Source organism: Pseudorca crassidens, chromosome 18 (assembly GCF_039906515.1).
Source record: "Pseudorca crassidens isolate mPseCra1 chromosome 18, mPseCra1.hap1, whole genome shotgun sequence".
In the NCBI taxonomy this organism is placed as follows: domain Eukaryota; kingdom Metazoa; phylum Chordata; class Mammalia; order Artiodactyla; family Delphinidae; genus Pseudorca; species Pseudorca crassidens.
In genome coordinates this window covers 64,701,855-64,725,996 of record NC_090313.1, presented here as the reverse complement: position 1 = coordinate 64,725,996, position 24,142 = coordinate 64,701,855, and the positions used below count along the sequence as shown (strand labels likewise).

The following is a 24,142-nucleotide window of genomic DNA, read 5'->3' as shown; positions in this document are numbered from 1 at the left end:
CAGCATGTACCTGAATATTATAAAGCCACTAACATTTATGATTTGGAAGACTTCTTGATAACGTGAGGACAAACTTTGTTATATTAAGTAATAAAAAAGAAAAAAGGGAATTCTGAATTTTAAATATGCTATGATCACAGCTATGTGGAAAATATGCATGGAAAAAAGACAAGAAGGAAATATGTCAGAATTTTAACCTAGTTGTTTGGGGGTTTTAAGAGTCTGGGTAAATTTTTTCTTCTTTATTTACTTTTATGTTTTCCAAATTTTAAATCATGAGATTGCATTACTTTAGTCACTGGAAAGAGGGAGGTTTTACATGTGAGGGTTTCGCAATGTAACAATGGTACCTCTTCGTGCAATCTTTAAGCCATAAAATTTTTTCTAATGTGTAGATTTTGGGGAGGTGAATTATAAGCTTAAAAATCAATGAATTTTATTACTATATTATTAATATACAGTGTTTTGCTTTATTTTAGTATGTGATACATCAAATTTTGTGTCCACTTTTATACTTTTTTCTTGCATGTATGTGTATGTCTTAAGCCCTTTCTTCAGTAATACACTGTGTTATTTTATTATTTAATATAATTTTGCTAGTACCATGGAACTTGCTAGAACTTGTGTTGGAACGCCTTACTACTTGTCCCCAGAGATCTGTCAGAATAAACCCTACAACAATAAAACGTGAGTTGCTGACGTTTGGTTCGAAAGTCGCAGTAAAATCTGGTGCATTCTTTCTTATGGTGCTTTTGTAATTTCATTTTCTCCACCTGTGAAGTGAGGCTCCCAGTGACTGTCTCTGACCACTTCAGTGTTCTCTGAAGGTTTTGAACTTATTTAGAAAAGACACATTTCTTTTGAAGATGCCAGTGATAGAAAGAATAACATTGAAAATCGCAGTCACTGTGATGTCCATCTGTGTATTTGATTCTCATGCTTTCTAAGCCCTGTTTAGCCTGTTGCAGGAAAGTGCTGTAAATGGGTCAGAAGACGGTGAGGCTGGTGACTGAGTACTGGTTTAGCAGCCAGGAATCCTAATATTGACTCAGTCGGCAATTGCACCAAGTCAGTCCATCTCTGTGGGCCTCAGTTCCCCTACCTGCAACAAAGAGAGCTGGTAATAGTTAAGGCATAGGTAGACAGGTAATTGTTAAGGCATCTTCCAGCTTTAAAATCCAGCTGGCTTTTATGTATGTGGTACCAGAGCGTACTGTCAGGAATAATAATATTAATAGACACAGTGATAAAAGATGAAGATGAGGTAGTTTTTACTTCCATGGAAGGAGAAGGAAAAATTTTCACTTTTCAAAGCTGTCTGCCAGCTGAACCAGTTGGCCTTGCAGGAAGACTGAGTTTCTTTGTGGAGTTAATGTCTGTTTGTTTAGGAAAATACCCAAGGGATATTTGGCTGTTTTACTTTGAAAGAGAGGGCAAAGCCCTAAAAAAGAGTGGTAAACATTTCTCCACATAGTGAAAGAGCAGGCATTTCTTGGAGACAGCGTCTGACTTAGAGAAGGGGTTTGGCCTCAAGCTGAGCAGGAATGCAGCTTGTGTAGCCGGGGTAGAAGGGCAGGCTGTCCAGAGCAGAGCACAGTGCTACATAGAGAGACCCCTAGCTCCGCAGCATTGCTTTGTTTCCTTGCACTGCATTTTTAAGGATTTGAGTCAACATTTAAATATGCTGGCCTGATGCTTTCAATAATTGGAAGATCCTAGCAGTAATTGTTATGAAACCAGATTCATTTGCCTGATGAACAGACAGGCCAAATGCTGAGGCACCGAGGTTTGCAGCAGAGAAAGGGTTTATTCACAAGGCAGCCAAATGAGGAGACTGGAGTACAAGTCTTAGATCTGCCTCCCTGAAGGTGAGGGGCTTGAGATATTTACGTGTGGTCTTTGGCGTGGTCTTAGGCCTGGGGAAGGAGGATGGGAGGTAAGGAAGAGGTGAGGTAACTGGTGTTCTGGATACACATATCTGAGTTACCTCCTTCATAGGATGCATGTTCAAAAATGGAGGTGTTTAGCATGATCAGAGGGTGGTGTTTTGGGCCCTCTGAGGTCAAAAGGTCATTCATTGGACACCTGCACAGGCCTAGTTTTAGCACATTTTTTTCAAGTTCATTGAGTACCAGATACTCTGGTCATCACTTAGTCTAACTTTGGTTTTGTCAATAGCCTTGAATAGAATATTCCTTTCTAAATCAACCAGATGTCACCCTTTGAATCAAACAAATCCATGTTTGAGTTCTGCCTTCCTCCTCCAAATTGCTCAAGATTCCACACATGGACACATTTTCTTCGAGCTCATCACATGAAGTAAATATTGAGCCATCAGATTCTAGCAAAGCCTGTATACCTTTTCTTTGCTAGGATTCTGACAAACTACAAATTTTCCCTCTAGTCTCATTAAGAATTGATAATGTACTGAAAGCATTTGTGAAAACTTGTCAACCTATGTAAAACTGTAAAGATGCACCAATATAATGTACTGTAAGGTTAGAGGTTTTCATTGAGAACTACTGATATTTCTTAGCCTGTCAACTCTTATCTTACCCAGGGATATTTGGTCTCTTGGCTGCGTCTTATATGAGCTCTGCACACTCAGACATCCTGTAAGTATATTAATCGTCAGATTAATCTTGAACTACATAAATGAAATTAACCTCTTGAGAGGAAAAGGTTAATGTTTGGTTTTATTAGATTGTTAAAAATTATATGAACAAGCTATTAACAAGAATGACAGCTCCATATATACTGACATGGAAAGATATCCAAGCTATATTATAAAGTACACAATCCAAGTTGGAGAATAGTACCTGTGGCATATTTCCATAAAAATAAATTATGTGTGAACGTATCAATACATAATCAGCAAAGGGAAAAGGTGCGTGGGGCGAAGATTGTCGGAAACCAGGCACAAGCTTCCAAGAGCCTTTCCCAGTAGAGTCACACAGGAGGCACTGATTTCTCCAGCAACAAGTTGTGACAGTACATGTGAAATGTAATCTACCAGGGAAGCTCATTCGAGACCCAGTGTCCAGGGTTTTTGTTGGGACTGGTCATGTAGGCACCTCTGCCTAGCAAGTGCCAAGCTTCTAGATTCCCAGGAAGAGAGCAGGTATTCAGCATAAACCATGTTGTTTGCACAATGTGGGGAAAAAGAGAGCCACTCGGAACATTTTGGGAATGGTGAGAACTCTCCTGAAATCCAAGTTCCCAGATGCCAGCCAAGGGCCCATGTAAGCAGGCCTTTCTAAGGATAGCAGTCTTAGACCATCTATGTTACCTCTTTTGTACACAGCTGTCGTTTTGTTGTTATTGTCATTATTTTCAAATAGTGTCAGATAGTAAGTGTCTAAGCCAAACCCGATCTTTTCTGCCACGCCATTCTGCCCAGCATTATCGTTATGTGTAAATAATGATGATTTCATACAATGGAATGTTTTCTGGTTTATGAAGAATTTTTGAGGAAATGGTTTATGTTATATTAATTTAAAAAGCAAGATATAAAATTTCATATTGTTATGATCTCAACTTTGTAAAATAAACATTATTTTTAAAAAGACTAGAAGGAAATATACCTCTGGGTGGTGAAATTGTATGTATTTTGCCTGTTTATAATTTCCTATACTTTCCAGTTTTTTAGAATGAGTAAATATTTTGATACTAAGAAAAAACCTAAAAAAACCCTTTTTTAAGTAGGATGACATTTCATTGAATAACCGCCTACAGTATCTACTCATGAAAGATTAGTTGATGGAAACAGTTCAGGGTAGACCATAGTGCTTCTAATTAAAGCTATATAACATTGTTTTGTTTCTTGATATTACTTTAAATACTAGCATTGAATTTTCCTCTGATTTAGTATCACCATTCCTTGTCTTTTCAGTTTGAGGGTAACAACTTACACCAGCTGGTTCTGAAGATTTGTCAAGCTCGTGTTCCCCCAATATCTCCAAGGTTTTCCCATGACCTACAGTCCTTAATATCCCAGCTCTTTGAAGTATCTCCCCGAGCTCGACCATCCATTAGTTCCATTTTGAAAAGGCCCTTTTTAGAGAATCTTATGGCCAAATACTTGACTCCCGAGGTGAGTTTTGAGGCGATTCTGTTTGGATTTTGACAGAGATTTTTGCTAGCAGGTCCTGACACACTGTTTGATTTTAGGTCATTCAGGAAGAATTCAGTCACACCCTCAGACATAAAGCAAGATCGTCTGCTTCTCGACCTGCTGAGAAGGTGGTCCCAGGTAAGAATGATTTAACCATGCAATCAAAAAACATTGATTGTGTCTCACGCAATGATTTATAATATATGGCTGATAACTTTAGCAGAGAAATTCCTCCAAATATGTTGAACATGGACATTTAAAAAATATGGGCAGTATAAGCAGAAGAAAAATTATCTTGTCAAGTGGTGACCTGGGGGCGTGCCTGTGTATCTAGTTTATGCATGACCTGGAGGATTCATCTCCTCTCTTCTCATCAGTCCGGAAAACTTGATGAAGCAGTGGATTTGCTGATAAAGAGATGCTCAAAGAGGTAGAATCTAAACTTAACTTTTGTGTAGGGAAGGGATAGAGAGTCAAAGAAGGTTCACAGACAGACATGGAATCATGAAATGAAGCTTATTTTTCTGAAATAGAATGGACTGGCGATTAAGAGTTCTCCTGCAGAGGCCTGTTGGAGCTGAAGTTAGGATCTCGGACCTAACTGGTAACAGTGGGAGAACGTTATTACGTGACCCCCAAAGAAAGCAGCTGATACTTTATGGTAATGATAAATGGAGCAGCAGTTGTAGTGGTGGAGTTAGGAATCAGCTGATGAAGTACTGTGTGTGTGTGTGAAAGAGAGACAGACAAACATTAAAGAGAAAAATTACTAATTCAATTGATAATTGAAATAAGAGCATCAGGATTTTTGGCCATAACCAAATGTCTCAACTTTAAGGATGAGAAGTAGAAAATCTCTCCAAGGAATGGATAATGGGGGAATATTATCCACTGTGATGGAGAAACTAAAAGTGAGAAAAGTTATAAAGGGAAAGTGAATTAATGATTCTGCCGTGTTTAATTTCGTTTGCCATCGTTATATATTAGTCTAGATTGAGCATATTTAGTAAGTAGAGGACGAGAGAAAGTGTATTGTCTACATTTCTAATATAGGACAGATAGGAAAACAAGAACACATTTTTTTTTCTATTTATTTTTGGCTGCGTTGGATCTTCGTTGCTGCGCGCAGGCTTTCTCTAGTTGCGGCGAGCTGGGACTACTCCGCGTTGTGGTGCACAGGCTTCTAACTGTAGTGGCTTCTCTTGTTGCGGAGCACGGGCTCTAGGCGCGCGGGCTTCAGTAGTTGTGGCTCGCGGGCTCTAGAGCAGAGGCTCAGTAGTTGTGGCGCACGGGCTTAGTTGCTCTGTGGAATGTGGGATCTTCCCGGACCAGGGATCAAACCTGCTTCCCCTGCACTGGCAGGCGGATTCTTAATCACTGCGCCACCAGGGAAGTCCCAAGAACACATTTTGAAGATGACAAACACAAACATATTCGAAGACCTACTCATCCATTTCAAACAACAATACAACATGAATGCTGTGGCCTGATAACCCAAGCTCTGATGACTACATTTAATTACTTGTAATTAAATTAATTTAGTTAATAACTTAATTACTAAATATGCCATTATGTTATGCATATTGTTTCCATAAATGCTAATTCCCCAATTTTTAAAAAGTAGTGTTATGTATTACTGGAAATATGTAAAGGAACACTGGAAAAAATGGTTTCCTCCATTCAAAGAACATGTGTAGTAATTTTCCATCAGCACTTCTCTCCATGGGTATAAATGTCTCTGGTTAAAGAGAGCTTACTGTGTTATGAAATGCCCCTTATACTCTCACAAGCATAATATTAATGATGTGGAAATTTTTAAAAAATTAAGTTGTTTTATTTTGGTTAAATAAGATTTTAAAATGCAGAAAGTGAGATTCCAGGGAAAGTGCCTGCCAAGATCAAGGAGGAAGGACATATATAGAAATGAATGGAGACCGCCAGCTGGAGTCCAGAAGCCCATATCTGTAAGTCATGCTAAACCCTTCCTCTGTTTTTTTTAGTGGATGGCATATTCTACAGAACTACTTGCACATGTTCATGAGGTACAAGGTCATTACTTTGGGGTTCACTAGTTTTGTGCTTGTAATAAAATTCTGTAATGAACATTAAGGTGGTACTTCATAGGACGGCTTCAAGTTGTTATTTTTAACAATGCTGTATTTCCTTATAAGTATTCCATACATTAGTTTTGGTTTTCTTTTTATAATTCAAATTCTTTTAATTTCTTTAAGTAAATAAGGTTTTTCTATGTAGGACAAGTGAGTAGCATAGTGGCGGAAAACATGCATTTCATACTCCTAATTCTGATGTTATATATAATTGAGAAATTTTTATTATATAATCATTGATTTTTTTTCCCCAGAGTTGTTTCTTCATGCCAGTTATTTGAATCCACTTCAGCAGAATGTTGAATCTTTTAGTTTATGCTAGTGAAATGCTTCTGGTACATAAAAATGGCTATTGTATTTTAATTGAAAAATTGTATTTTAAAAGAAGGCTTATGGTACAAAAAAAAAAAAAAGAAGGCGGCTCATGGTTTAAAGTATGTTGTGATTTAGAATACTCTGTAGCAAACCCTGTAGGAGACAAAAAAAAAAAACCAAAAACAAACATCTAAAAGACTCATGGATGGATGGGGTTAGGCGAACCCATTGACATTTTCTTAATCCTTTGAAAGTTTCTCCTAATGCAGTGAAATGAACGGGCCTGCACAGGAGCCACCTCTGATGTTCTCATTACCATTTGGGACTTTAGAGAAAATCCTAAAGAAGCTGTTTTTTCCTTCTAATACTTTTCTCTATTTCTAGCCAATTTTCAAGTAATTAGTAGTAACTTCTTTGTGTTGTACCTAGGCAAACATTGTAAAACTAAGAAAACGACTTCACACTTTAAAAGATTTTTAAAATAAATATACAATCTATGTTTAGACTGATAAGGAAAATTATATACATTTACTTTAATATTTGAATAGAATATATAAATGTGCCATTTTTGTAAGTTAAAGATGGTTAAATATCTACAATTCCATATGGTTCATATGTATATATATATATGAGCCATACAGCATGAAGAAGAACAAAGAATGTAATGTGTTACTTCTTTACAGTGAGTAAATTTCAGTTTTAACCACTTGTTTGGTTATTCGTATTTCCAGTTATAAGTTCCAGACCTTTCCAAAGGTTTGATCTTCGTTTTTTCTTTTGTTAGCAGCTGTTAAGTGGACAACATGGTCACCATAAATTGACCCTATTTTGCTATTTAGCAACAGGGTCTTGACTGGTTTTCCTATGTTAATCTGGTCTGATTCTTGTCTTCCAGCTCAGTGGCCTCTACTAAGGAATGCTAAGATAAACATTTGTTTCTGGTTCTCCTCTCATTCTGTTCTGGTTGGGAAGGGTGGTGAGGCATAGCTTGAGATGGTCATAAGCTGGTCACAGCTGTTACATGACTTTCCTTGTGTTTACATGGGAAGAATTGACTCTGAGTGATTCAGCGTCTTCTTTCCTTTCAGTCATGTTGCCATTTTGTATTTAGTAAATTTATCAGAACCTAAACGTTTTGCAAATCCCCAAATCTGTGAGTTGCACAATACAGTATTCTCCCATAAAGTCTAGTAAGGTGTAAATAAATTTATGAAAAATAAGAAATAATAATGCTGAGTTTAGTTTCAGATCTTGGGTTGGATAGATACTCACTCGCTAGGTGTTTCTGATACACTAGCCATGAAGTATACATGATTCATATTCACACCTTAGCAAAATTATAAACTACTGCACTACAGTACTTAGACTTCTAAAACATTTTTCAGTTCTAGGATTTGGGAATTCTAAGATTACTCAAAAACAAGTCTAAAGCAAAAACAAGATAGCTCCAATGCCTTGTCATAGCTATGGTCACTATCAAACTGTCAGTTGTTACAGACTTTAATCATGTATTTAAAAAATATCTCTCTTCTTTTTAATCCCGCAGATAAAAATGGTAGAAAGGCCCAAACTTGCTGCAGTGTGTGGACATTATGATCATTATTATGATCAACTTGACTTGTTGAGGGAGAGAGCCAATGGACAAAATTACCACTATGTTCCTCAGAAAGATACCAGAGTTGAGGAGAATTATAATCAGGAAGAAAGCCACAGTCCATCTTCAGGTCAATGGTAATGTCATAGTCTACTTAAACTTGGGTCCTCTGAAAATAGTTTGCTATATCAACATTTATTCTGAAGTCCTTCCAGATTCTCCTAAAACATCTGGAAAGAACTTCCAGACTCTTCATTTTAAATACTTAATTCACAGTTCCCTTGACCCTTTTTCATCTTAACTTTGATGTAGCTAATCTTATTCATGTAGCCATTTGACTGTGGGAACAGATTAATGCTCTTGAATTTTTAATGTCTTTTCTTTTTCCTAGTAAATTCCACTATCCGGGAGTGATGAAAATAGTTGTATATGTATCATTTTCCAAATATTAATATTATTAATAATAATTGAATTGTAATCAAATTATAATTTGACACCTACTGAAAAGTGAAATATATTTCATTTAGCATTTATATTCTTCGGATTTTTCAGAATATGGATGTATTAGAAAGAAAATAATATAATTATGGTGTACTTTCAAAAAGTTTACTCCATAACAAATTTCTACAGATCTACAATACTTGTTATGGTTTCTTTCACACTGATGTCAGTGTTCTATGATCAGAATGATTGACACCCATCCACAGCCCTGAAGACCTAAGTCTGAGGGGCATGTTTTAAAAATGCTTTTGCCATCACACTTTTTCTTTCAGTGTTGGGAATTTGCTAACTTTTGGTGTCTGTGGTTATTTATTGTTGAAAGTTTGGACAAATAATGAAACATATGAGTCTATATGATGGTGATCTCATCAGATAGCTAATGAACATTAGATAAACAAGAATAATAAAAGAATGATTTCTCCAGAAATGCGTGATGGGAAAAGTAGACATTTTATTTTTAAAGATATTGGGTGCGGTTATGGTTTTTTTCCATCTTCATAACATATTTTAAATGACCTCCATGATCATCAAAAGTTATGTGTTCCGTTCGTTCAAATTATAATATTCATATAGGACTCAACTAATGAATGACATATTTTACATAAGAACTAGGTACAGGCACAAAGCTCCCTTTCCCTTTTCTCAGCCACTGGGAAACTGTGTCTTCCACCCTTTGTCTAGATATGAGAGCTGTCAAACTATCAAATTATTTTGATTATGTATGATTGTATCTCCCAAACTCTCACATAAAATGGTAGAAAGGTCCTTCTCTTCCCTGTATGCTGCTGCCCATCATCTTACGGTGTTCCAGGATGCCCCTCTGATGACTGGTAACCCCTCCTCACTGTTATTCCAAGCCTCCGCCCAGCTTTCTCTCTATCAGAGCTTCAATTCCATGGGAATCAAGTCTTGATGTACTCGTCTGGAGGAAGAAGAACCTATAGAGGGTTGGGGAGAGAAAGAAAGACAGAGAGAGAGAGAGAGAGAGAAGAGAGAAGAGAGAGAGAGAGAGAGGAGAGAGAGAGAGAGAGGAGAGAGATAGAAGAGAGAGAGAGGAGAGAAAGAGAGAGAGAGAGGAGAGAGAGAGAGAGAGAGAAAGAGAAGAGAGAGAGAGAAATAATGTCTCTTGAACAGCCCCTGGATGACTGAATAGTTTTTCTCATGGAGATAAGTTTCTGAGAGGAGTGCTGCATGTTAGCCCTCACCTGAGTCAAGCACAATCAATGTGTCAGACGCTGGTCAGGAACCTTCACAGAACTTGTCTCTTCTAATCCTCACATCACCCCCTGTGAGATTGGTATTGTGCCCATTTTACAGACGGGGAACTAAGGCCCAAAGACCGTAACTAGCTTATGATTTCATCATATTTCTGAACAACTGATTTATTAACTTGACTCTTCAGAAACTGGGGACCACTCATCCTGATGTGCCTAAAGGAGTTTCTGAAATGGCAGTTCTGTCTTTGGAGCCCAGGAAGTTGCTAGAATTCCAAAGAACTTTATCACTAACTCATACTATGATCTGAAATGTGGTAGTTTTTGTTTAGCAATCTGTAATTATAGAAATTCTTGTAGGAAATTCTGAAAAAAAGGTAAATATCTAGAACATAGGTACAAACCTGAAAATAGTTTGACTAGAATTGACCAGGATTGTGCTGGAAAAACACTTAAACATTTTGAGAGATGGAGAAAGCCTCATTTCTTTATTCATTAAGCATTTGTGAGCCAGCGTGAGGAGCAGAGGTGAAGGGAGGGGCCCCCGACCTGCTCTAAGGAGCTCAGAGTATCGTGCAGGCAACAGACGAGCAGCTATCAGTGCAGTCAGGGTGACAAGGCTATAGATTAGACACCTGCACACAGCATGAGAAGACCCTGCTACGGGTTTTTTTCTCTTTCCCTCCGACATATCATAGACTATGGGTGGACTGATTCCTGCCCTGAAGAAAAATCATTGTAACGGAATATTTTTGGGTTCTATCCTGTCCTGTATCCCCAGTTTTACTGTTCTCTTTACCTCCCTTTCTTCTGGATTTCAAAGCTGTCTTCTTTTCCAGTGTACACATTCTGTAACCTTGAATTACTTCTCGAACTCGGAACGTCACAGGTGAATTGTGAGTCTCATTACAGAACTGAAAATTCACTTGTCGAATTGGTGCCTGTGATGAATTAAAATTTCTACTCAGGCTGAACGTTTGTATTTCCTAAGGCTTGCCGAGTACCTTCAGAGGAGATGTGAAGCTCAACGACATAAGCTGAAAGTGGAAAAGCAATTGGTAAGTAAAATACCAAATATAAGACGCCATCAGGAATTTTCTAATGCTTTCTCTGTTCACAAATATTCATGGATCCTGAAGTCAAAGTTCATTCCACATAGATGATTAAGACTATTCTCCACTTTCCCCGGTTTTTAATAGCTAAAGAAGAATAATGGGAATAGGCTTCAGTTAGGGTCTGGGAAGCCTAGTCCCTTCCCTGGCTCCATCACTTGCTGTGTGACCTTAGGCAGGACATGCCACCTCTCTGAACCTCAATTTCCTTTTCTATAAAAGCTGTAGATGGGCTTCAAGGGCCCTTTCAGTGCCGCAATTCTTCGATTCTATTTTATTAGAATTCTACACATTTTCAAAGAGGGATTACTGTATTTTATTTGAAATGAAAGTTAACCTTTACTCTTAAGTATAGTGTCAGAATTCTGGGGCTGAGCGAGCTTGGATACACCTCCTATTTGTATTGCTCTTATTTTGAACAGCTCAAAAGTTCTAATTCTCTTCCCCTACCTAATCTCATGCCCCAGGGGTTGCTAAACTTTTACAGGACTTGGATTTCCCAATTATAATTTAGCAGTTCAGAAAATGAATCTCGGTGTCTCACATGGTAGCGTAAAATATTGATTTGCTTAGACTAAACAACAGAAATTGTTTTATTTTCTTTACTTTTTAAATGTTTCACACTTAAACTAAGAAAATTCTACTGCTCAGTATAAAAACAAAACAAAACTCCCAAATACTGAGATTGATGATATAATTATTGTTTAAAGGATGGGGGTCAAGGTCAAATCATAAGATGTTTCCAAAATGCAAGTACGCTTTCTAAATTATTTCATTCTAATAATAGGGTATTCGTCCATCTTCTGCTGAGCCAAATCACAACCAGAGACAAAAGCTAAGAAGTAATGGGGAAGAGCCTGGATTCCAGGAGCTGCAGTTCAGGAGAAATGAAAGGAAGGAGCAGGTTTAAAACTGTCTGCTTCCAGGGCTACCGTTGTACTTCTCTCATTGTCTTTTGTGCTGTAATGGGATGTTGCTTTTAGCATCTACGGTGCACCTGAGAGAGCCCGTTACACAAACACTTGTTGGACACAGTGGTGTGACGCGCCATGCTGGGGTTCAGGGGAGAGAGAGATATGTATTTCACCTTCTCAGAGAATGCAGTGTCGATGAGTTCATAAGGCTTTTTACCTCAGATTGATAAAGTAACTGTCCATCCTGAACATTTTTGAAATTTGTATTAGTTCCCTAGGGCTGCCTTACAACAAACCGGGCAGTTTAAAATAACAGAAATTTATTGTCGCACAGTTCTGGAGGCTTGAAGTCCAAAGGGAAGGTGTCAGCAGGGCCACACTCCCTCTGAAACCTGGAGCGGAATCCTTCTTTGCCTTTTGTTAGCTTCCGGTGGTTGGTCCATGATGTTCAGATGCCCTGGTTTGCAGAGCCACAACTCCAGTCTCTGCCACCGGACATGGCATCCTCCTGGTGTGGCCGTCTTCTTAACAGGACACCTGCCATATGCATTAGGGACCCACTCTGCCCCAGTGTGACCACATCGTAGCTTAACTACTCACATCTGCAATGACACAGTCTCCAAATAAGATCACATTCTGAGGTACTGGGGCTTAAGACTCCAACGTATCTTTTGAGTGGGGGGACAAAATTCAACCTATAACAGGATTATATATAAAGTAATTGTATGTCAGTAATGCATTTGGGGTTATATATAAAAATGAGATTATCCCAAGAGGCCGTATCCTCACTGGGGAGAAATACCACAGCCAAAGTGTAAGGCAGATTATCATTTTCGGGAGCAACGGCTCTTCCCTTACTCTATATCACACATTTCTAAATTCATAGGCTGTCCTGGGGACTTCCCTGGCGGTCCAGTGGTTAAGACTGTGCGCTTCCACTGCATGGGAACTACGATCCCGCATGCTGCGAGGTGCGGCCAAAAACAAAAAACAAAATAAAAATAAAATCATAGGCTGTCTAGAGATTATTCTGTCAGGTTGTTCACAAACATTTAACCTTTCGGGATTGGGATTGCTTTCCAGGAATACTGGAAGCAGCTAGAAGAAATACGCCAGCAGTACCACAACGACATGAAAGAAATTAGTAAGAAGATGGAGTGTGAACTGGAGGTAAATAAATTCATTCTTCTAAAGGAAGCGTTGCTCTATTGATTCAGAGCTAACTCAACTGAGCAGGTATTAAAAGTAATGCTCTTCTCATCGAAAAGATAAACTTTATCATGCAAACTTTAAGTAGGAAAGCTGTCAGATTTAATGGAAGCCTCACTTTATTATGGTTTACTTGAGGCTGCCCAAAGTGATGGGGCTGCCAGTCTCAGTTAAGAGTGGCTGTTACTAAAAGTATGGTTGATCATCTTCCCCATGAATCAGTCAATAAGTATTGACTGAGCTGTACTTTACTCGGGAACTGGATTAGATGCAGGAGGTAAAGTTCATGCCCGTTGGGTAGGAAAAGAGACGAGCATTTACTGAATTCAGCTATACTGGAATAGTCTCACATGCAGGGGTAAGATTTGAAAGTCCGTATAAGGCAACATTTGAGTACAGTGGAGATGATTTTTGAAAAATCCCTTGAAGGTGCCACCCTGGAAACTCATTCTTCCAATTCTCAGATCATTGCTTTTTCAGTAGAGCTCCAGATGAGATAGCTGGCCTGTGTCTGGAGACCACAATGCATGAAAAACACCCCCATGTTTAATTAGAAACACCCTCAGCGCCCGGGAATGTTCCTCCTATGACGGGCTGGTGGGCACCAAGAGCAGCCGGGGACACAGCCGGCCTCTCGTCTCACACGCACTCGAACTACGCACTCATTGTGTAGAACCTGCCCACACTACTGAAATTGATCTTTCCCTCTCACCCTGCCCCACCCCTGAGGGCATACAGACGAACTAATATAGGTGCAATGAACATATGGTACCGTTCAATTGTATGCACTGGGCTCTGAACTAGAGCTTTCACATACATATCTCCTTTACTTATAGCAGAAGTTAAATAACTCACCCAAAGTCACTTAGATATTACCAGGCAGACTAAATAAATATCTGATTCTAAAACCTCTACTCTTTCTAAATAGTTAAATAAATAGTTGGAAAGATATGAAGCAATGATGCAATAAGGCTGAATCTGGTTAAGCCCCGTGAGTGCACGGGAGTGAAGATGAGTGGTACAAGCAGGTGGAGGATTTTTCTGGAAGAAGAGAGATGGGGCCAAAACTGGGTCTGAGAAGAAGAGTAGAATTTGGAGAGGCAGAGCTAAGGAAGAGGGCATCTGAAGGAACCATGCAAAGCTTCATGGCAAATGCCGTGGGCGGGGCAGGCTGGCTGTGCTTCTCCCCAGAGCAGAGGTCTGGGTAATGGTGGGGAGCCTCTTGCCATCATCAGCCCTGTTTTTAAGACAGGTCTGCGATGGGAAGCCTGCGTCCAGGGAAGATGGACGGCAGACTTTTCTAGAGAGCCCAGGAGAGAAGCACTTGGGGGATACCAAAGGGAGCCGTAGAGAAAAGAAGCCATAAGAGAGCTCTCTCCAGCCATGTCCTCATTAGATCCCATTCAGGTCTAGCGGGGGACATTCAGAAAGTGGCCTTCAGAACTGATGCAGAGCCAATCTTGTTGACTGTGTATAATTTATGTTGAAGGAAGACTCAAAAATAAGTCATAAAACATATTTGGTGAAGAAGAGTGACCTGCTCATCCACCAAGAGGCACCTGAGGAAGAAGCACCTGTGCAGGTGATGGTTGTTGTTAGACGATGCTGTGTTTCCCAGGGAGTTCGCTCCAGCCCACTGTTCCTGCCCCTCCCTGTGCAGTAGAATCATGTGGGAAAGTTTTAAAAAACGGAAACAGGGACTTCCCTGGCAGTCCAGTGGTTAAGACTCCGTGTTTCCACCGCAGGGGGCACGGGTCTGATCCCTGATGGGGGAACTAAGATCCCGCGTGCTGCGCACCGCGGCCCAAAACAAAACAAAACAACAACGAATAACCAAAGTCAAACACCTGGGCTCCAAATGGCCTGGGGTGGGGCTAGGTGTCCCGTTTTCAAGAGCTAACTGGTGAGCTGGTGCGGCCAAGTTTGAGAACTGCCTGCAGGAACGTCCTCTGGTGGCGTTTGAGTCCGAGCCTCAGAGCGTCGGTCTGTGAATCTGAAGGTTAATTTCTGTTTCAAAGTTATCTTCTTGGCATGAATAGGGAACCGGACAGAGCTGAATTATCAAATGGTTCTCAAAAGACTCTTCCTTTCTTTCTGGGAGGTCTTTCCCCTTCATCCTCAGGATGCCCCGAGGGCTCGACTGAGGGTAGGTCAGAGGAACCCATGCTGAGCGAAGGCTGAACAGCCTCCCTGAGTGTTTTGCTTTGTGAAAACCTGGAGACCTTCACAGGAGGCGGTGCCGAGAGCTCTAAAGTGGACTGAGGTTGAATTTTCCACCCAGTGGGGTGGATGGGGCTTAGGGGTCTAATGTAGCTGTATTTTAAGGGAAAGAAAGCAGTATGACACTTCTCATGCAATTGAGACAACCAGACTACACAATCAAATCAGACAGCCAACCTCACAGATATAAGTAAGACACCAAGTCACGTCCTGTTTCAGAGCGTGTAATACTGCGAGGCAGGAAAACACGCTTCCCAGGGTTGCAGGGCAAACGACTGATAAAAATTCAAACTGACAGATGCGGTGTGTGAAGTACGTAGACGAGGCAGTAATTAATTCTAAGGGGGAGGTGGTAGGGACCTAATGTGAAATGGTGGAGAGAAAAGAGCATTTACACACACACACACACACACACACACACACACACACACACACACGGAGACTCATAAGTTTCTGGTTCGGAAGGAATAGTACATTTTACCAAGATGGGGAAGAGTGGGGAGCAAGCTTCTGGGGGAAGGGCACTTGAGAACCACTTTGGATGTGCTGAGTCAGGAAGATCTGAGAGATCACATCCCTGCTTCGCTTCGGAGCCTTTGCCCTGCTTTTCCCTCCACGTGGAACACGCTTTCCCCAGACCTTCACAAGCCAAGGTCCAGCACCATTCCAGGGCTTAAATCAAATGCCACGTAGGCTTTTCCTGTATTATTCTCATCTGCTCTTCATTTCCTATGCTACTACCCTGTTTTATTGATAACATTTAACACCGTCTGAAATTATGTCATTACTTTAACTCATTTATTACCTATCTTACTCCAGTAAAACATGAGTTCCGTGTCAGCAGGGACCTTCTGGTCACGTTCTGCACCAACCCATTGTGTAGGACAGTATCTGGCCCGTAGTGGGTGCTCAGTATGAAACTGTGGAATGAATATTAAAGTGAAGATGGTACCAAACAGGGAGCCGAATACGTGAGTCTGAAGCTCAGAGGGGAAGAGAGATCAAACCTGAAGAGACACGTTTAAGAGTCTCTTAACTTCATGGGAGTTACTGAGACCCCTGTGTATTAAGGAAGAGAGGGGCAGAGGGCCCAGGACTGAACCCCGAGAAAGCTCAGGATCTAAAGTTCACCCCTTGACCGTTCCTTTGAAATACTTGTCAGTACGTCTACAGTCTCCTCCTCCTTCTTCAAATTGCCCATCAATTTTTAGAGCCCCGTCCTTCCTTTATACTGTCATGAGCTGTGCACTTTTTTGTTTTCCTGATGAAGATCATAGGTCTGTTAACGGAAGGATCTTATAGTCAAAATTACGTTCTTGAATTAGATTAGGTTGTTTTGGACTGTGATGAACATTGTCACATTATAGCGTTTTACCTACCCACTGCAATGCCAGTGTTAAAAGTATTATTATTTCACGTTAATGGACACTGTGCCCAAGTTGTTAGTGGACTGTTGTTAACTTTCCTTTGCAAAAGGTATGTTTTCATTCTCAAATCAATCATCAGATTCATTCAAGAAATCAAATAACGTAAACAGACCCTGCTGTGAATTCAGGGGTGTTGTGAAAATGTAATTGTTTGATCAATATTATAATGCTAGATTTTAATTTTTCTCTAAATGTTCAGGATATTGATAGAGACTTGAAACAAATTGGACTTCAGAACACAAAGGAAAGTAAAATTCCGGAACAAAAACATAAAGCTAAGGTAATAAACATTTTGTCTTAAAGTTTCATTTTAAAAATCTGGCTGGGGCCTGCACCTTGCAATCTGGGCTGCCGCTAGGATCTCACCCCTACTATTTTATGGAATTACCTTATTTTGTGATGTTAGACTAATGGTTTTAAGTATCTGTAATGTCAAGTTGGGAGTTGTAATTTTAAGGTTTTTATTGGAATGCGAAACAGATTTTTTTTCTTGCTTTCTTCTAGAGAGGGATAAAGTTTGAAATTAATTTAGACAAATGTATTTCTGATGGAGACACCCTCCAAGAGGAAGAGGTATGCCATTAAGTAAAATTCTATTGGTAGGGATGAGAAAATGAGTGTCTTAATAGCATGTTTCATGAACTTTTCCCGTAGAGGGTAGGGAGCATTTTCTAAAATCTTCCTAGAAGGATGTCTGGTGTTCAGACAAGTCTTCCAAAATATTTTTTATCCTTCCATTCTTTTTAAACTTGAGATTATTCCTATAGATGGATTATTCCATTTTAATTTATTGTTCTATTATAAAGGAGCTATTTTCCTCATAATAGTAACTTTTAAATTATAGCCAGATTAAAATAGAAGACATAATATATAGTCAACAACTAATACAGTCACCTAAAAAATATGTAAATGAGCAGTTATCCTGAAACCATGCACATTTATTTTAGATCTTGATTGGCATTGATAACTTTGTACTGATCTTTGGGTAAATCTCAATTATGCACTTGGGCTTGAATTGAAACAGCAATAAATGCATGAATACAGGAAACTCAGACCTCATTTTATTACTTGATTTCAACATCTTTTTAAATCCCATTTTTTACCAGAGCTGCTAACAAATATCAAAATTAACTGATTTGTGTTTCTGTTTCACCTTCTCCAAGTTTGCCTTTTAAATTACCAAAAGTTAAGTATGAATATGTGTATACCTATATATATATATATATATATAAATTATATACTCAATTTCTTCCTTTCATGTTTTTTTGTTGGCTTAAAACTTTTTTAATGTTATTTCTTTCAGATTTATGTGGTGAAGGATTTTTTTTTTTTTTTTTAAATAGACTTCATGTTGTAGGGTAGTTTTAGGTTCAAGGCAAAATTTAGCAGAAGGTACAGAGATTCCCCATGGAGCTCCTGCCCCCATCCCCCAGCGCATGTAGCCTTCCCTACCATCAAAATCCCTCACCAGAGTGGAACATTCGTTACAATTGATAAACCTACACTGACACATCATAATCACCCAAAGTACATAGGTTACCTTAGGGTTCACTCATTCTCTGGGTTTTGACAAATGTGTAACGACATGTATCCATCATTATAGAATCATACAGAGTATTTTCACGGCCCTAACAATCCTCTGTGCTCCACCTATCTTTGAGATTTTTATTAGCCTTTTGCTACAAAGACTTCAGTAGAGTGGTGGTAGTTAGCGCTCACTTGTAACCACTAGGCCCTCTAAGTGTCCCGGAGCTGTGAGTACCCGAGGAAGCAGCTCTGGGGACCTTGGTCTGGGTTGGAACCTGAGGGCTGGTCCATCCGCGGTGCTTCTGTGAAGTGAGGCACCGAAGTTGGCCTGCTAGAAAAACGAATGGACTCCACACAGTTTTATCTACCAGTTTGTTCATCCTTTGTTGTTCTCTGCTTTGATAATGCTTGAAATAGAGCGATCATTTTCATTTTCATTATGGAATATTAGAAGCAGTTTCAGGGACCTGACTGGGAATGTTAAAGCTTAAAGCAGGGCGTAGATGAGCTAACCTTGAAAGTTCCTTAGAATGGAACTGCAGGAGAATAAGATTGAAGGCAGGAAATCTGCATCAGATTAGCTGCCACTTGATCAGTGCTTATCACTGTTGACAGGGAGAAGAAACGAACACATTCCTGCTTCTGTCGTGTTCCAACACAGTTCTAGTTTTAAAACCCTACCGATTCATGTAATAAACATACATTGAATACTTACTGCATACCTTGGTAAATGTTACTGGGAACATGAAATAATTTTCAAACTTTTTTCCCCCCAAATATGGCTTATTTCTCATGAAACACCATGAAATTGCTTTAGGCAATGGATATACTGAATGAAACTTTGACCTCTGAGGACGACGTTAAGTTTAAAGGGTATAAATGTATAAAGGAGCATGAAGATTATACAGACAAAGCATTTGAAAAACTCTGTTGCCAGGAAGCAGGTATGTGTCCCTTCAAAGCTGCAGGTGAGAAGGAACCATTTTATTGGCAGTCATCTCGAATTCTCTCCTCCTCAACTTGCCTCCCGTGATTTGACTGTCCCCTGTCCCCCACCTCACCCTGAACTGGACGGAGACCTGGCCCCTCTGACTCTGCCCACCCCAGGGGTCACACCCCCTGAGACCCACCCTCCTCTCTGCCCCACACAGTCTCCTGGGGCTGTTTCACCTGCCCCCTCCGCTTCCGCTTCTCCCGGTCCACACTCACCCATCTTTCTCAGGATCTGCTGGATGGCTCCATGGACAAGTCCCACTAGCATCTCAGACTCGGCGTGTGTACAATCCAGCTTCTGAGCCCTTTCTTCCCAGGGAGGCTTTATTTCCGGTGATGCCCTCACCAGGCCGACAGCCCTGCTGTCATGCCTGGTGGTTTCTACTCTGAGATGTCCCTGAGTCTTCTCCTCTTTCATTCCCTTTGCCCTGTCCTGCCTCAGCGGTGCGTGTGGTAGGAAACACATGGGCTTTGGAGACCGTACGGAGTTCGAATCCCAGGTGGTGCTGCCACTTTCTGATTGTGTGCCCTTTCACAAGTTACTTCAGATCTCTGAATCTCAGTTTCCTCTTAGGAGTGAGGAGAATAGTACTTGCCACACAGGCTTATTGTGAGGACTAAAGTGAAAATTGATATATTAGGTGCTTAATTTAATATCTGCTCTTCCCTTAATTTTCCCTTTCCCTTCCCCTCACTGAATTGCTTTAGTCTCCTATGCATCCTCCCTTTCTCTAGTATTTCCCCTTCATTCTCTAAGTAATTGCTACAGTCATCTTGTCATATTATCCTACTCAAATTTTGTTTTGATAATGCCTGTAGGATACAGTCTGTTGCACATAGTATCACATTTAACACTGCGTGGCGTGATCCTGTGATGACCGCCCCCCTTTCCTGCCCCATCACCCCCTCTCTCTTTCCACAGATGATGGGAGCCACACAGCCTGCTGGAGCCCCATCTTCCCTTGCAGCTATGTGAGCATTCACATACCCTGGCTCGCCTCTGTTTCCTCTTCCTGGAATCGTACACTTTGCCTCATTTCCACCTGGAAAAATCTTTATTCAATTCAGCAGGCATCTTGTGGAGAATCTCCCTTCTGCCAGACTGTGCTAGGTGGGAGGGACCTCAGAGATGAATGAAACCTGGGTCTGCCCTCAAAATCACAGAATTGTCATGAGCCAAAGAAAGGAAGCACAAAACATGCTTTCTGAGCCCCAGTACTAATCGTTGCTCAAGTGCCAGCTGGTTGGAGAGTCGGGGGGTCCTCTCCTGCACAGCTTGGCATTCCAGGGAGCTTGGGCTTTATCCTGTGTGATGACGTTCAGTCAAAGGGAATTAAATGTTATTCGTGATGGAGAAAGATCACGCTGGCTGCCGTGTGAAGGATGCGTGGAGGGGCAGGCCTGAGGGCAGGAGACTGGTCCAGGTGGGAAATGACAGGTGCACAGGGCAGGGCAGTGCAGTGACAATAGACACCAGGTGTGAACTGCTGAGTGTGGGGACTGAGGAAGAGAAGAGGGTCCCAGTCTTCTAATTCAGATGGACAAGGCTATCACCAGCCAAACAGGTGCATACGTCACGCAGAGGGAGGTCAGTAGAGATAATGTAATGGTTTAACTTTGTAACATGTTGAGTTTAGGTCTTTCTGAGCATCAGCTGGAGGTGTTTAGAAGGTGATAGCTGAGTAAGACCAAAGCTCTGGGGCAAATCAGGGCTTCCTTAGCATATGCACAGTATTTCAACCCTGATGGTGGTGGAAAACACCTAGGCACTGGGACTGGAGTGAGAAGGAAATGGAGCTTAGGACAGGCGCTTGTATTGTTTAAACAAGTTTTGGGAGAATCAGAAGAGAGTGAAGCCAAAGAAGGAGAGAACGTTCTGGAAGGAGCCTCAGGGCTTGGCAGTATCAACTGGAAGAGAAAGACCAAATGAGGCAGGTTGAGTAACAGCCCACAGGGTTTGGTTATCAAGGGCCCTGAGTGGCCTCAGTGTAAGCAATTCCAGTGAAAAGAATCAAATCACAGGTTATTCTTTGCGTGAGTTCCTCTGGGAAGAGGAGAGTGAATTATAAGTCTCAAAAGACATGTATGCTTATTTTTAGATTTTTTTAAAAATCACTTCATTAGTTTGATGCTGAAAACGGTCTCTTAATTTAAACTGGGCTCCCGTAATTACTATTCAGGCTGAACAATTTCCCATGTGTTTATTGACATCTGTATTTCTCTTGTGAATTATGTGCTCACATCCTTTATCCATTTTTCTACTGAAAATGGCATGTTTGTTTTTTTCTTTATGAGACTCATTTAAATTGAACCTTTGCCTGAAATACGTATTGCAAATAGTTTCCCCAGTTGGTCTTTAGATCTCATTTATAGTAACAACAGCAGATATGTGTGAGAGTGTGTGTGTGTGTGTGTGAGTGTGTGTGTGTGTGTGTGTGTGTGTGTGTGTACATATAACTTGGGAATTAACTTTACAAGAATCGTGCAGAGCATATGAAGGAAACTATAAAACCTTACTGAGGTATTTAAAGATTATTTGAATAAATGTAGAGAAATAACACTGTTCTATATTGGAAATATTCATTCCAAATAAATATATGGATTTTTGGCAATTTCAATCAAAAGCACAATAGGATTTTTTTCTGGTGTGAGGAGATCTTGGAGATTCTTAACTAGCCAAAAAATTTACAAAAGAAGAGCATTGAGGGGCACTTGCCCTTCCAAATATCAAACTGGATTATATAAATTATAGTCGTTAAAACAATGTGATACTAGCACCAGAATAAAAAAAGTAATGAAAAAAGAGAAAGTTTAGACAAACTCTAGTATGTATAATAATTTAGCATATGCTAAAAGTCACATCATAAGTCAATGGGAAAAGAAAGAATTACTCAGATAAATGCTCTAGGACCAAATGGTTAACAATTTGGGGGAAATTGTGAAATCAGACCCTATATGATGATACAACAAAATAAATTCCAAAATAAAATCAAAGAGTTTATATGTAAAAAAATGAAGTTATATGTCAGGAAATAAAGTGAAAGAAAATATAGGTGAGTATTTTTTTTTTTGGCTAGGGAAGAATTAGCTATTCAAAATACATAGGAAAAAATCACAGAATAAATTAGTAATAGATTCAGCTTTAACAGTGAAAGCCTTTGGTAAAGAAAATATTATAATACTAGCCCCTAGCATTGTCATTTTCAGTAGTTTACCTAGGGAAAATAATCATAAATGTCAAAAAATTAACTACAAATGAGTTCATTAAAGTGTTGTCTATAATAGTAAAAAATTCTAGCAATCTAAAAATCCAGCAAAAAAGAATTAGTTAAGTTATAATATATCCATGAAACAGAATACCATGTTTTCTTTAAAATGGTGGTGTAGAACAATATTTAATAATACAGGTATGGTATGTTGCTAATTGAAAAGAACAAGTTATAAAAGGGTGTGTAACATTTGGCCCCTTTTTTGTTTCAAAACGAAGCAGAAACTATATGCGAAAAGGAAATTTTGAAATTTTAGGTCTCTGGAGAGTGGGGTTGTGGTAATTTTTGTTTCCTTCTTCTACTTACCTGATCTCCAGAGTTCTTATAATGAAACATACTAATAAATAAAGAAAATGATAACACAAGTTATTTTTTAAATTAAGGTAATGGAACAGTTTCTATGGAACCTGACTAAAGTTCACATAAATGCCTCAAGAATTTGTCCATTCACGCCGTTAATATTTCTTTAGTGTTAAATACATTGGCTAGTCAGTCAAATGTTAATAAAAGTGAAATAATTTTAAACCTGTTTATCACTTCAGTCTTGTAAGTTATGATCTATCTATGTCTTAGTCCATTCAGGCCACTGTAACAAAATACCATAAACCGGGAGACTTATAAACAACATTTATTTTGCACAGTTATGGAGGCTGGAAAGTCCAAGACCATGATGCTGGCAGATTCAGGGTCTGGTGAGGGCCCGATTCCATCGTTTTGCTGTGTCCTCACTTAGCGGAAAAGATGAGGGAGCTCTCAGAGGTCTGTTTCATAGGAGCATTAATCCTATTCATGAGGCTCCACCCTCATGACCTAATCACCTCTCCACAGCGCCTCCTCCTAATACCATCACACTGGGCATTAAGTTTCAGCATATGAATTCGAGGGGGCACACAAACATTCGGTCCATAGCAATCTGTATTAGATTGAGGGTCTTGATTTCTCTGCTTTTGAAGTTACCAGCTGATGGACTCCAGGTTTCCTAAGAACTATTTCTTGCAGTTAGTCACACTTTGCTTTGAGATCAACGAGTTATTTCCTTATACTCAGGGTTGTTCATTCCAGATGCTGCCGCTGCAGAGGACAGGAGACAGTGGGATGCTGGGTCTCCTCAGACTCTGCTGCAAATGATGGCCACAGCCGACATCACCTCCACCTGCTCCACTGTGCCTGAGGGTGAAGCTGATATCAGTGGCACGAATTGTCAGCAAGAGGAGAGCGAGGCCCCAAAGGCAGCTGTGTTCACCCCAAATGCTTGTGCTCACCCTGACTTGACAGTTCTCAGTTTTCAGTACAATCCCGATAGATTTGTATTAAATGCCTTTCAAAGATTTTGTTTTGGTTTCTCCCCTACCTCTGCAGAGACTTGCCTACTAATTATCCTAGACAATTGGCCACTGTAGCTATGAGAATGTAAAGGAAGAAAGATCCAGGTTCCCACCTTCCTCCCAAGGAGGGACAGGTGGCTTCATTTGCCTTCCCGTGCTAGCCTAATAACTCCCTTGCAGTTTCTTAGAGGGTCGTTTTTTCCTCAGTAACATCAGAACTGAAATATTAGCTGTCCCACAAGATTTAGAGAGTCAGTGCAAAGATACATATTAGCTTGCTTTGCAAACCAAAGTGCTATT

At 40.0% G+C, this 24,142-nt stretch overlaps 1 protein-coding gene across 9 annotated transcripts in view; it reads left to right on the top strand.

Annotated features, from left to right (window-relative positions):
- The window catches only part of NEK5 (NIMA related kinase 5), a 64,816-nt gene that overhangs the window by 23,294 nt on the left and 17,380 nt on the right, over positions 1-24,142 (top strand). For 8 of the 9 annotated variants that reach the window (XR_010936842.1, XR_010936843.1, XR_010936841.1 and 5 more), the window contains exons 7-20: positions 601-687; positions 2,561-2,615; positions 3,893-4,093; positions 4,171-4,252; positions 5,966-6,078; positions 8,084-8,268; positions 10,838-10,904; positions 11,746-11,862; positions 12,956-13,042; positions 14,571-14,663; positions 16,928-17,008; positions 17,233-17,301; positions 19,073-19,199; positions 23,580-23,690. Coding sequence is in view for 5 of the 9 variants with exons in the window: in XM_067713097.1 (XP_067569198.1) it covers positions 601-687; positions 2,561-2,615; positions 3,893-4,093; positions 4,171-4,252; positions 5,966-6,078; positions 8,084-8,268; positions 10,838-10,904; positions 11,746-11,862; positions 12,956-13,042; positions 14,571-14,663; positions 16,928-17,008; positions 17,233-17,301; positions 19,073-19,199; positions 23,580-23,690 (1,475 nt within the window). In the remaining 4 variants the exon portion in view is untranslated. Of the gene's footprint in view, positions 1-600; positions 688-2,560; positions 2,616-3,892; positions 4,094-4,170; positions 4,253-5,965; positions 6,079-8,083; positions 8,269-10,837; positions 10,905-11,745; positions 11,863-12,955; positions 13,043-14,570; positions 14,664-16,927; positions 17,009-17,232; positions 17,302-19,072; positions 19,200-20,170; positions 23,723-24,142 lie in introns of those variants that run through there. The other variant, XM_067713102.1, reaches the window with a different exon arrangement.